Source organism: Peromyscus maniculatus, chromosome 10 (assembly GCF_049852395.1).
Source record: "Peromyscus maniculatus bairdii isolate BWxNUB_F1_BW_parent chromosome 10, HU_Pman_BW_mat_3.1, whole genome shotgun sequence".
NCBI lineage: Eukaryota > Metazoa > Chordata > Mammalia > Rodentia > Cricetidae > Peromyscus > Peromyscus maniculatus.
Window position 1 is genome coordinate 83,708,133 of NC_134861.1, and position 14,015 is coordinate 83,722,147.

At 40.3% G+C, this 14,015-nt stretch overlaps 1 protein-coding gene across 5 annotated transcripts in view; it reads left to right on the forward strand.

The window, feature by feature from the left end:
• Positions 1-14,015, forward strand: part of Slc4a4 (solute carrier family 4 member 4) — a 336,420-nt gene that overhangs the window by 263,853 nt on the left and 58,552 nt on the right. For all 5 annotated transcript variants that reach the window (XM_076546591.1, XM_076546588.1, XM_042257613.2 and 2 more), the window contains one exon: positions 7,046-7,116. In XM_076546591.1, coding sequence (XP_076402706.1) covers positions 7,046-7,116 — 71 coding nt within the window. The remainder of the gene's footprint in view (positions 1-7,045; positions 7,117-14,015) is intronic.

Sequence of the window (14,015 nt, forward strand, 5' to 3'; positions counted from 1 at the left end):
AGTTAATATCACGTGTGTTAAATTTTGTCTTTGTGAAGACAATTCTTCCTCCCTGGTTCTTTTTAAAAGATTTATCATTTTTATTTGACTTGTAGGAGTGTTTTACCTGCATGTGTATATGTGAACTCCATGTGTACCTAGTACCCACACAGGCTTTGTGTCCTCTGGAACTGGAGTTACAGACCGCTGTGAGTCACCATATGGTTGCCGAGAGACCTGGGTCCTCTGCAAAACCAGCAAGTGCTTTTGACTCCCAAGCCATCCTCTCTCATTGCCCCTTCCTGATCCTTCTTGTTCTTCCAAGTTTCTGTCAAATCTCATCACTCCCTGACTGTCCTTATCTTTATGAACCCTTGTTCCTCTCTTTTAGCTTCTGTCACTGATTGGCAACTCAAAACACAGATCTTGGTTCACTGAAGAATTAAGAAGGAAAATTAGCCAAGAAATTTGACGTTCATGTGTAAACATGTGGCTCGTATACTAAAATCCTCTTTTTCTCAGACGTGGGATAGACACTCATTAATGTAGAGACAATAGATCTATTTCCCATCCTGACTTGATAGTTACCTAGCAGAAGTATGTAAGAAAGAGGATAATTCAGAAGCCCGATGTGAAAACCAAAGTGTCTCGTTGGAAGCAGTTCACCCCATCCTTGCTCATCACCAGCCTCCCTGTGCAGGAAGTCATCAGTGGCACAGACAACATGCATCTTGGAATGAAAGCTGAACTCTGACCTTGGGCACCACATAGCAGTATAGCCACAAGATAGACTAATTAATTAAATTCTTTGCTCCATAATCTGTGGACTGCCTTCATATTGTGACTAAGGGTTTGTTGTTAACATTAAATGGCATCATGAATATGTCACTGCCTGGCACCAGGCAACAGTGCATTTGTCTCTCTTTTTCATAATTCTCATTGTCTTATAAGACAAGCCCCATTCAGCTTAATCTTGTAGTATTCTTTAAAGGCATTTACACATTTCCTTTTTTTTCCCCATTAAGCTTTTACTGCAAGCTGAGCCTGGAGAGTCATTAATAACCAGGGAGCTATTATAGACAATCAGGAAACACTTGCACCTGTGTCTACGGGAAGAGAAATAGATTTAGTTCAGCACATGTAGAGTGTTTTTTACTCTTCTGCTGCATCCAAAGCCTTAAGAATAGTGTGTCCTATATCCATAGTCATAAAGCAAAGGCTTTCAAGTGTTAGGAGGAAGGTATTCAATTCATCTCGAGAGAACCTATGTAATTCATCCAGAAACATGAGTGCTAGCACTTTTTAAATTGGAAACAAAACATGAACATCTTTCCTTAAACTCACCTCTGTTTCTGTCCCTAACCTTTTTGCTTTCTTCTTTATCCGTCATCGAAAATGTACTGGGAGTCTGCTTTACTGATTTCTAAGAATTATGTTCCCTGTAATGATATGGAACACACACACACACACACACACACACACACACACACACACACACACAGAGTTTTGTTGTTCTTATTGTTGTTGAAAGTTATTTTCAGCCGTATGTTCTTATTATACTATGTTTCTTCTATTATAAATAGTGTTAATTATTTTCAAATGGCTGGAGGTCCAGTTTCATTTGACCCAGACGTTAGAGATAAGTTTTTACTCTTGTCCCTCTGTTCATTTGCATAACGTGTAAAGGTTGTGATAAACACATGCTCACGGGTGTGTTAATAGTTTAGAAAAGGTCAAAATGAATTTTCTGACCAGGTGTTGGTCCTTTATCTGGAGGAGAAAGAAGCCCTACTGGAAACGATAAATCATAAAAGCAAGAAAAATAGCCCCAGGGGCAGACACTGTGTCGTTAACAGAGGGGTTATATTTTATTGATTAGTTGTTAACTGTTCCAGAGAGAACGTGCTTAATAATGGATGAGCGATTAAGGGAAGAATATTCTCTTTCAGGCATTGAGCGCATCGCATCTGTAATCTCTCAGAGTAAGCGATGGCCTTTCTCCTGGAGTGAAACTGTATGACCAAGCCAATTGTGGAATCATCAGTGCCTTCCATGTTCTTACCTTTTTTTATTTAAGCATGGAGAGACACCTGAATGCTCTGAAGATAGAATCTCATGATCATTTCTTTGTACATAGTGTTTCTCTTAGCCTACCAGACAGATACCATGATAACAAGTTACCACCATGGAAAAGAACTACTGGGCTCAATGTGAATCCTGTGGCCTGATGGGGGTAGTCAATATGTGTTTCATAATTTGAAAACCCAGTTATAGAAAAATGAGGAAATGCAGCATGTCCTAACTTATCTTTTATGAATGGTGCCATAATAAATACAATTTCCCTTTTATAGTAGGTCATTCCATTTTTTTTTATAAAGTCAGTTTAAATCATAAAGTCATAGCAAAACTTGAAAGTCTTAAGTTGCGAAGGACTGTTCCTCATGCTTGCCCTGGAGACTGTCCTTCATTTGGCACAGTTGATGTCTTGTCATTCCTGATCACAGTGGCTCTTGAGAAAGCCACACATGCCTGAAACACTCATAACTTCAGTCTGCTTTCACTGTCCTAACCTATATTTCAGCAGCTCCCCTATGATGCTTGTAGAGACTAGAAATGGGGAAGGAATGGATCTGGATCATCACCAGACCTGGAAATAGTCTCTAGCTCTGCATTTCTATAAAACATGTATGTGGACAACTTTCCTTGGAATAATGTCTGTGGCACCCTGGGAACCTGATAATGGATGGATATGGAGGAGATATTTTTGTGGAAACGGCGACTAAACATATTCCACTTGTATATCCACTATAGCTCCTCTCTTTAACAACTAGCCCAGCATTTCAGGCGAACTTGTGGGCAGAATGTCTGTGGCTAAAGACAGACTAACTTGTTAGTCACAGGAAATCTCAAGTACTCAAGTAAAAAGTACTTAGGAAAATGAAAACAAGAATAACCAAAAAGTTTAAAAAGCTAATATAACTTGGTTGTTAGACTTAGCGGTGATAGAGTGGTAACCCATAGCACTTTCTCACAGAATTATCCTGATTGGCTTTGCTGTTACCTACAAAACCTGTTTTTGTTCTTCTATTGACTTAGACATTTAAAGCATAGACTCAGCTCTATCGAGAGGTGGTATAATCAAGTTTTCCAGGACCCTGGAATCAATGACTTGCTCCTGGAGCAAGGAGATCTGGTTTTATCTTATATCTGTTCCCCACTTGCTTGATTTCCTTCAGGCAATGCCTAGAGTGGAATACACCATTGACGTCTGATAATTATAGAGTAACCTTAAGATTCTCCCTGTTTTCAGCTCAGGGTTAGTGTAGCCACAACAAGCTGTTGTGATACAGATTCGGGTTGGTATGATATTTGGTCATCACCATCCAAATGAAAGACATTTATTTACCAGGGGCTTTCAGTAAAACCTGTTTTAATAGAACAATATATCTGTAGATTTAATCATCACAAAAACCTTTGAGAAGTAGCTGACATCCCCTGCCCCCAACCCCAGGTCAAGCTCTGCTTTCTCCAGGCCATCGAGTTAGTAGTAATCTTAGCACCGTTTACTTAACCATGACCTGAAACTGGCATCGTGCTGATGGTTTTTACCATCATTTATTCAGCTCTGTCACCTTCTGGGGTAATGGGATTCAAATCCAGCTCCACAAATGAAGGATCTGTAGCTTGGAATAATGAAGTAACTTCTTCAAGACCAGGGTTAATAGAAGAAGTTTTAGAGCCCTGTGTTCAAAATGTGGCACAGTCAAAATTTAGGCCAGGACTACTGTGCTCCTCTCTGCTTGTGATCTTGTAATGCACTGTAGCCAGACCTACCTGCAATAACCAGGTGTTGCTCCCAGTTGACTGCATGGCCTCAGGTGAGCTTGCCCATCTTCCCGTTGCTATCATCCCTGCTAGTCTATAAAGAAGGGCCATGTGGAGCCTTGGCATCACGTCTGTGGAGAATAAAGAGGGCTGCCTTATGTAGGAGGTGTGCCCACACTGACACATGTGCCCACCTGCTCTTATCTCCTGCAGCTGAAGCCACTCTATCTCCTGGTTCGTTTTCTAGACCTCTCCATAAGCACTAAGAAAGAAAGGCTGGCTTAAACTTGAAAAGTGACAGACGCACTTTAAAAATATCTGTTTCTGACAGCATGCATTCCACTCTTCCAGAGGATCAGCGACATGCTGATATGTAAGAAGGAGGACCAAGAAAGTGAAAATCCAAATGATTGAAAACAGCAAACCTGTGGGGATGCAATAGACTGTCCTGGGAATGATTGGCTGGATCTAAATTAGCCACATTGTTTAAGCAGAGTTGCACTTTTTTCCCCCTGAGCCTTGATGCTGAGCTGAAAGTGAAGACAGAGTGCAGTGTGTCTGGGTTTTTCCTTTTGACCTTTCCAGAATCCTAATTAAGGATATTGCAGATGCCTTATAAATGGATCAGTCTGCAATAGGTTGCCAAAGTGTTTATACTCTGTCTGGATCTAAATGGTGCCCAATGGCCCTTGTAGATCAAGAGCACAGCTGTAATCGATCATTTTCTCATCAGTGAGCCTAAAGAAATTTACTTTTAATCTCATTTATGGACTCTACCGAACTCTGCCAATATGTATTTATAGAAGTGCATGTGTGTGTGTGTGTGTGTGTGTGTGTGTGTGTGTGTGTGTGTGTGTGTTTAGTAAAATAGGCAGAGAAAGTATTATATACTTCTTCCTGTTTTTGAGATACTGCTCTGCTGGGATGTTTAGGGCCAGTGTACTTTACTAGTTTATCTTAGATGAACACTGAAAATGTAAAGAAATACAATTGAGTGGAATTGATACATTTCCAAAACTTGGGAGCAGTTCCTAAGAGTTTAGACTCTTGTTTTAATGTCTGTATTATCTATAATACAGACTTAGAGTCTTGAATACCTTCCCCAACTCTTTAGCCATGGTTGGAATGCAGAGAAGTTTAGGAGGCTGTCAAAGTTGCATTGAAAAGCTAGCTGAGGAAGAATAGCCTGGCAGACTTGGAATTGTGAGTTCATGGATGCTGACTTATTAGTGAGTGCTGCCCCATGTTGAATTCTTGGCCCATAAATGTCATCATCTGGACTTGAGGAGTAGGAATGCTGGTAGAGAAGGAAGAGTATGGAATTTAATAAGGTCTGAACTCAGGTGGTGCTTCTCATTACACACTTGGAGAAGTCATGGTTTGTTTCAGAGTCTTGTTCAATTCTTAGGTCACACAGGAAAGTTTACCTGTGATGTGTTCTAGGATGATTGGTTGATTTATTTACTACCAATTTTTGAAAGAGAGTCTAATGTAGCCCAGATGGGCTTCACGTTTGCTGAATAGCCCAGGATGACCTGGGACTGCTGATTGTCTGCCTCTGATCTTCCCCTCCCACCTGGTTCTTTAACTAGGCTGAGGATAAAACCCAGGGCCCTGTGCTTTCTAGACAGACCCTCTTACAACTGTGATAAATCTGTAGACATGCCATGTTTTTGAATGAACAAATGGAATACTATAAGAAAATATACTGTATGTTCTTTTTTAAAGAACAAAATGCTACTGAAAAACTAATAATACTTTACTTTTTTTTTTTAAAGGCATCTTGTCTTGTTGCTTGGGTCAAGGATTTAGCCTATTTGACTCTCTTGGATTTGCAATGAAACAGACTAGGAAAGCATACCATGTGCACAGGTTAGCAAGGCTGTGGTAGGCAGTACCTTTTGGCCAATACTCTCACAATGCCCAGACTTTGGTGACCAGAATAGATTTTTCATTTTCACCCAGTCTAGGACCCAGGTCAAGCATTCCCTCTTCTTTAGTTTCTCAGCCTTGTCCATTTCCCTTTTCTGTATTTATTCTCACTCACTTCCTCGGGGGAAACACCCCTTCCCCAGTGTTGTTAACTGACCATGAGTAAATAATTTGAGGACCTGTGAGTTGAGACTCAGGCTGAGTAGACTCTAGGGGAGAGTAGTGAGTCTGTGCTCTTTTTGCCCTTCTCGTGGATCTCTTCTTTTATAGTTCAATCATCAAGCACAGTCATGCATTTCTCCTTCGAGGGTTATATAGGCAAGATCCAGAACCCACAGAGCTAAAAGGAGTTTGAAGTTTGGATGGGAGAGAAACCAAAGAACAATTTTCAAATCAAATGTTGCATAAATGATATTATTCTCAGAGAAAAGCTTAAGGGATGTTGTTTCATATTGCCATTAATTATGTTCTCTGTATAACAGTTTAAAATGCAAATCTCCCATCAGTGGAAAAGAGTCTATCTGATAAAAATGAAATATTTTAATTTTCAGACCCATGAAATAAAATAACTAGTGAAATATTTCCAAAGTAAGGGTTGGTTTAATGAAGAAATTCTTCAGCAAGGTGCATCTTAAATCTACAAATGATGCCATGTTATATGAAAATAAGTTTCAAAGTTTGTTTAGATATTTCTCCTCATTATATTAATATTATTTGTTTAGTGCTTTATCACCTTTATCACACATTTTGCAAAGATAGATTTTTATCACACACAGTTCAATTTTCTAAACACTACAAATTACTAATGCTTAACCAGTAAAGCTCCAAAGTGTGAGGTTTTTACTGTACATGAATCTGGTAATCAGCTTAATAATAGGCAAGCATTTCTTTCATTAAGCAAATGTATGCTGAATATGCACTTGAAACAGAATTATAGATAGTAAAGATAGCAACATAAGATACTAAACTTTTAGTAACTCCTCCCAAGTTTTGGATAATATCAGTTCTCCTCAAGTAGATTTTTTTTTTAACTTTTCATTTTCTTCTAAGATAAACCAGTAAAACACACTAGTATGTGGTTGATTAAAAAGAATGGAAACAAAATTTAATATCATCTCTTAAATATCTGCCATACACATCTGCTTCAGTCTTTGTTTTATTTTAGTATAAGAAGGATATGGTTGCAATACATATAATTTGTATGTTGCTTCAGAGTTTTTAATGCCCCGTTCTGTGTTTTAAAGGTCATTATGCATTTAGTTTGTTTCTGTTTTATTTTTCATAGTCAAAAATTGTCCTTTTTTTACAGTTAATCTCTCAGTATCTATCGATACCACACTAGCCCCAGAGGACCTGCCAACAGTTTATTCTACTGACGTGGTAAGTGACTTAATATCTCAGCTACCCACACAGTGTGCAGTTTATGCATTGTGCTCTGTGGTCTCCATTTATCAATGTTGATCATCATTGCCCATAGAGGGAGAGAAAAGAACACCTGTCATCACCATAGTTAGTTTTTCATCCTCTTAAAAGAGATGTGAAACCAGTGTTTACTCATAACATTATTTTTAAACCTTTCTTAAAGAACCTAATGCTAGCTAGATCCCATGTGTTGTGACCTTGAAACATTTCTACAGGAGCAATGAGCATGTTGGAAGACAAGAACTAATGTTGTCAGATTCTGGCCTGGCTAGGCATTTGTCTGGCTGACCCAAGGGTGCTGCCCTCCCTTCACTAAGGGTGACAGCAGCAGGACATTGCCCCATGACTGAGAAAGGACTGCGTCTCCATCACACGGTGTCCTTTCCCATGGCTTGTAACCAGGGACCTTGTGGGCACTGGAACTAGGTTTTAAAAATGAGCTGTTTTGCATGGAAGGTCACATGCTAGAAGAAAACTTTTATGCTGGAGAAAATGGGGAAAGTGCTGTTCCAGGCCTCTCATTGTTCCTTGCTTGCCAAATATGGACACCGACCAAAGAATATCAATCTCCCAGTTACAAAGACAGAAAACATAATACCTTGTATTGAGAGAGTGCCCATCTCTCAGGAGACCAGAACACTTCTGCAGACATTGTGTAGACGGTGCCCACAGCATCCCTCTCAGAGATGCTGTTTGTGTCCTTCCTGGGCGGTTCTCACATGGTGCTGTTTCTCGCTTGTTTTTGTATTCTCTGGCTTTCTTGACTTCTTTCCTTACCTCGAGAATTTTCTCTGACTTTTTTTTTTTTCCAAACATTATGTCTTCTATGTGTTTCATACTGTGTCTGGATGTGTGTGAATGTGTGTGTGTCTGTGTATGGATGTGTCTCTGTGTCTGTCTGCCTCACTGTGTGACTGTGTATGTGTGTGTCTCTGTGTCTGTATGTGTGTGTCTCTGTGTATTTGAGTGTGTGCGTGTGTGAATGTATGTGTGTTTATGTGTAAGAATATATCTACATGTTGAAAACCACTATAGAAGAATTCAAATCTTAGTTTCTTTGCCAGCCAACCCAGAAGAACTTGCCTAAAAATAGAGGAAGAAATGCTTCCTTCTAGGTTTTAAAGAATTTTAGTTAAAATTCTTTTTTTGTGCTTTAAAAAGAAGCCAATAAAACCCTGAGTTCATTTGAAATAAAAATTTTAAAGACATTCGACTTCACATTGCTTCTTAGCCTCACGGGGACCCCAAGGGGCCAATTCAGCATCTAGCCAGCCCTGGGCAGAGTAGCTGCTTGTAGCCAGTGTCACTGTCCTCAGATATTCGGATCCCCACTGGCCTGTGTCCCCTCAGTCACCGTGATGATTAGTGGACAAGAATCGGAAGCCATTACTTCTGAGAGGCACAAGTTCTGGGTGTGCTGTGACCTGCTGGCTCTGCTTCCCTGGACTTCTCCTGAGACACACGCTCATCAGGACTGAATTGCCTTCTTTGGTCTGTCACTAAGTTAGGAGAGAAGGTGCAGTAAAGGCGACATGCGGCCCTAGCCGTGAGTCTTCCTCTCCCAGGGTCCCAGGTGTGAGAGGAGGTAAGGTCTCTCCCCTTCCTCCTCATCGGCATGAAGACAAGCTGTCCTGCTCTGCAGAAGGCATGAATTCAGGGGAAGGAGCAAGGAGGAGGGGCATTGCAGCCTCGAGATGGGAACTGCCAGGATAAGACAGTGTTTCCAGTGTTTCCACTTATTGCTGGAATTATTTTATCCTCGTCTCTGCCACCTTTCCTATTGATACTTTGCTGGCTATTTCTCTTTCCCTTGCAAACAAATTCTTTACGTGGTCGCTGAAGAAAGGCTTTGAAAGGAGCTTCAGCTGGTGACACAGTGTATCTGAATGAGATGGTATCTGATGCCTTCCAGCTTCTAGCCCCAGGGTCAAAATCCAACATCAGTATCCCCGAGAGATGACTGAATGAATTGCTTGATATTTGCTCCTTACACGAGATTCCCCCCTCTCTCTCCGTATTTTAAGTTCATTTGAGGCATCCCTTGAACACACAGTTCTGACATGCTCATTTCAGTGAGTTTACAGTGGCATGCTCCATGTCACAGTCAAGACATAAACCATTTCCTGTATCCCAGGAAGCCCTATGGGATAGTTTTGTTTACTTTCTGAGAGAAGAAAGATCATCCTGGCCTTCAGAGGGCAGATGCCTTGGTCCTTCAGAAGACTCTGAACACAGCATTTGCTGCTCAGTGGGCGTCCTTTACTATGAGGGACTTGTAACATTTCAGAGTTCAGTTTATTTAAATGTCTTTACATCCTCATCTCTGGTGGATTTTAAACTCTCTGATTTTACAAGTTACCTAGCTTGCTTTGCATGTTTGTCTCAGAGCAATAACCTCAACTTTTCAGAAATATAATCTTAGTCACAAGCAGAATAAGCATTATATTTCTATATTTCATGAGAGTTCAAAGAACTGCTGCTCAAATATATGGTATACATGATAAAGAAAGATTGGAGATCATACAAATATAGCCTGCCCATGGTGGGAAAAGCCCTAAGTGAGAGTATCTACTCCCTGAAGCTCTCGTTTAATTATAACACATATATATTATATATTATACAATATATAATACATATAATACTGTTGCAGTCACATTATTCTACTAAACAGTCTGACGTAGAAGCAATAGTGATTTGATCTGATGTACCTTCAGGGTGATTCGAGGAGTTAACATTCATTTTCACAGGAATCAGAAGGTCATATTAATCTTATTCATGGCATCCTTGTGGGTTTTTTTCCCATTGAGGAAGTCAGATGTAAAAACTACTCTGTCCTTAAATATATTTAAAGATACATGTTCGTACTTTAAAATATGTTGTAGAAAACTTCAGATACGTACTGAACTGAAATCAAAGAGAAAAATCGACTGCCACATGTATGTCACCGAGGCTCAATGATTGCCCACATTTGTCTATCCTGTCCTATGTTTCTGACTTTTTTGGGAGGAGATAGTATGGAACTTTATTTTTTTTTTAAGAAAATCCTTGTATTTTTAAGAATTGTGGTCAAATCCACTTAGTATAAGCAGGATAGTTCTCTTGAAAATGAGATGCAGAAAGATGATTTGACATTACTTTTCAGGAGATTGTTCTTTTTCAAAATCCTCAGCTGCTTGGTTCTCTCTATAAACCTTTGTCCTCGGTACCCCTTTCCACACAGTAGTTTACCCCATTTGACCACTGGTCACGGGCTCCTCCATGGTGAGCACTCATATGCTCTTCACACAGGACTCTGTGTGTCTCCACATGAGCATCTCTGCTCACAGTGTCTAACTTTTCTCCCATGTGTTTGCCAGGACATAAAGAAATGCACACCAAAGTCTGCTGCTCATTTTCCTCGTCCATTGGTTTTGTTCCCTGTTATTTCTTAGTTTGCTTCCTGCTTTCCTTACTACCTTTGAAGGAGGAGAGGGCTTTAAGACCAGTCCCGCTCTCGGGGCCTGATGTAAATTTCGTCTTCTCTGTACTCAGTGTAAAAGCTGGCTTCCTCCTCTGCTCTCCTAACCATGCACTTATACAGGTTTTTTTTTTTTTTTTTTTTTTTTTTTTGGTTTTTCGAGACAGGGTTTCTCTGTATAGCTTTGCGCCTTTCCTGGAGCTCACTTGGTAGCCCAGGCTGGCCTCGAACTCACAGAGATCCGCCTGCCTCTGCCTCCCGAGTGCTGGGATTAAAGGCGTGCGCCACCACCGCCCGGCTCACTTATACAGTTTTTTTACCGCCTTATATTATTAAGTAATTTCCAAGCAAACATTAGATTTCTCTAAGGAAACTTGTAAACATTGTTGCTGTTTCTTTCATCTTTTTTACTCCCTTAAAAGCTTGTATTAATTTATCCATGTATTTGGGTGCAGCCATATCCTACACTGAATCCTGCTCCTTGTCTGTCTGTCTGTCTCTCTGTCTCTGTCTCTGTCTCTCTCTCTTTCTTTTTGTACTGTGTGTGCACAGTCCTATTGGTCCTTTGGCTGTACAATTTATCATTTGTAGATTTTGTCCAGCCCCAGGCCAAAGTCAGTATCTGTGTCTGTGTCTTACCTCCCCTCCCCCCATTCTTGTTTTTCTCACCACCCCTTTTTCCTTTTCATCTCCACAAGTAGTTGAGTTTGGGTGGTTTGTATTGTCTCGTCCTCCAGGAACAGATTTTGTGTTTGCTATCCCTGAGAAACTCATATAAAAAACAGTGCAGTGCTCTGGTGTTCTAGCATATCCTTTGCTACCGTATTTTATTTTAAAAAGTCTGAAATTGCCATTGAAGCTTTTTGCTCCCGCTCATCTCTCAGCCCATTGTGCGGCTTTCGCCTTTCACCGCACTCCACCCACCGCCTTCTGTGGTGTCTCACCTCCCTCATGGACACACGGGGTGCTCTACACGTTTTCATTCAGTACATTTGTAGTGGTATTTGAGCCATTACTCCAAGGTCAGCTCTTTGCCGTTGATGTCTCCAATGTTGACATCACTCCTACATCCACTAGACATCTTTGCAAGGATTTCCAAATTCACTATTGAGAGTGGGCTGCAATATAATTGCTATGCAAAATTATAAGCGTCTTAAGAAGAAAAAGGTGATGTGAGAATTCTAACAGTCAGAGATTATGTTCTCACTTGTCCTATTCCTAAAGACCAGAGAGTATTTAGCATAAGAAATAAAGATGAAAAATCATAGATGTGAGAAACACCTACAAAGAGATAAAAGACAGTGGCAGTGTGATCCAAGTCTCCTGAATTAACCCACAGCAGACACCGGGGACTTGAACTCAGGTAGTAGCCATGGCTCCAGATGCATTTCTTCATGATGTAGATTCTCTCTGAAGTCTTAAGGAATTAACCTTCATTTAACATTAGCTTATATGAAATAATGGAAACAACACAAATCATATAGATGTGTTTTCTGTGGTCTTTAAGTTGAACTGATTGTCAGCTACACTTGAGGTTTTATGAAAGCCATAAACTTTTTATTTTGGAAAATTACCTACGTTAAGATATATGCCAGTTGCCTAAAGGTTTATATGTGAGACCTTAGTTGTAGATGGGATTTGGAGGTTAACTTTTTCAGATAACAATAATGGTTTCATCTGGCACTTTTAAAAAACATTGGCATTGCCATTTTGAACTGACGGATGGAAGTTAAGCTACCCATCTTGGCATCTGTATGTGCCATTTTCACGTGAACCTGAATGTTTGTCAGAAAATGGATAAAAATTCCTGTTGGGGTTATTCCAGTGTATCTTACATCCCTGGGGGAATTTCAGCTACAGAGAAGGACTCTGCTGATGTTACATTGCTGATGTGAAATTAGGCCACAGTTTTGCTGATTTTTAAAGCAAAGAAATATGCTACCAATTATGACCTCTAAACGTTAGCTCTATTCTCCTGAAAGCATCCATATGCAGAAATCTAAAAAAACAACACAAGACATGATTAATCACCTTGCAGAGTTCGATAAAAGCAGTTCTGCAGTTCAACTGTTTACAACTGGAGGTAATGGGAAAATATTTCAAGTGAAAATCTAGAGTTGATTTTTATACCTTGGATAGGCATTTTACCTTTTGAGTTTTATGAAAACCTCTTCCCTTTCTGGCCAGACTGGACCACTGATATCAAGAGAATTCCTAGAATGGTAAAAGATGTTGATTTATTTGATGTGACATAGAATTCTTTCCTTTAAAGGACAACAGAAATTTATCATGCCACACTTTTTTGTAAGGTATTTCTAAGTAATTCTCATTATTATAAGTGTCCTCTTAGCCTGGAACCCAAGAAGATACAAGTTATAAGGTAGTTAGAAACTTTCTCAGATGAGATATCCAATCATTTCCACTAAACACGTTGACTTTTATTTAGGCAGAGAAGGTTCTGGGAATGCAAGTCTAGGAAGCAGCCATTGCTGCCATAGTATGAACACATGCTCTTTGTACAGCAAAACCAGCATATTTAAAGGGTAATTATCGAATAAGGCTCAGATATAAGAAATAGCTGCACAGAGATTCTTTTACATAAGAGTAACTTTATCACAGAAAACCATCAAGCATAGGAGGAGCATTAACCCCTACACTGTTGGATACTAAGGGTGAGAAACCTATTGAAATTACTTAGAGGTTTCCGTCAGACTCTTAGAGTCTAGAAAATGTTCCTGGGACTTAGAGGCCATTGACTTGTAGTTGTCCAATCAGTAAAGTATGCTGACTGTTTTAGAATTAGATTCTAATAGAAGGATTTCACTTGTATGGCACTAGTTGAGAGTATGCCTCAGACTGAGTAAGAAAAGCAGTTCAGGACAGGTCAACTGTGAACAAGGATGTGTCTCAGCTGAGTTTAGCCTCAGCCTGATTCTGAAGTTCTGGAGTATAGTCTGTGCCCAAGGGCTGTCCTGTCCCTGAGCAGAAGCAGGTAGCTTAGGCAGTGATTGGTAAGGTGGCTGTTGCATGACAAAGGGCAGCTTGCAGAGAAGCAGCTGGCTGTGGTTGGGTAGGAGCTGAGGTGGGCGCACCGGTCTACCCATGACACGAGCAAGAAGATTCACCTCTGTATTATATACAGAAGATAGAGGGAGTGGCCAGAAAGATGTGCGGTGTTGATGGCAGGACAGCAACATGAGAAACTGAGCTGTGTGCTTGAGATCACGGGAACACAGGACTGGAGATCTCTCACACAGCCGAAGGGTTGCAGAGGTATCACAGCCATTCCACTCACGGGTGTTCCAAGTGCTGACCTATGGTCAACAAGAAGAAAGCCATGTTGTATTAGGTTTGCCACTGAAGAGTCTTTGTGCACACTTTGATAGTATCATTTCTTCAG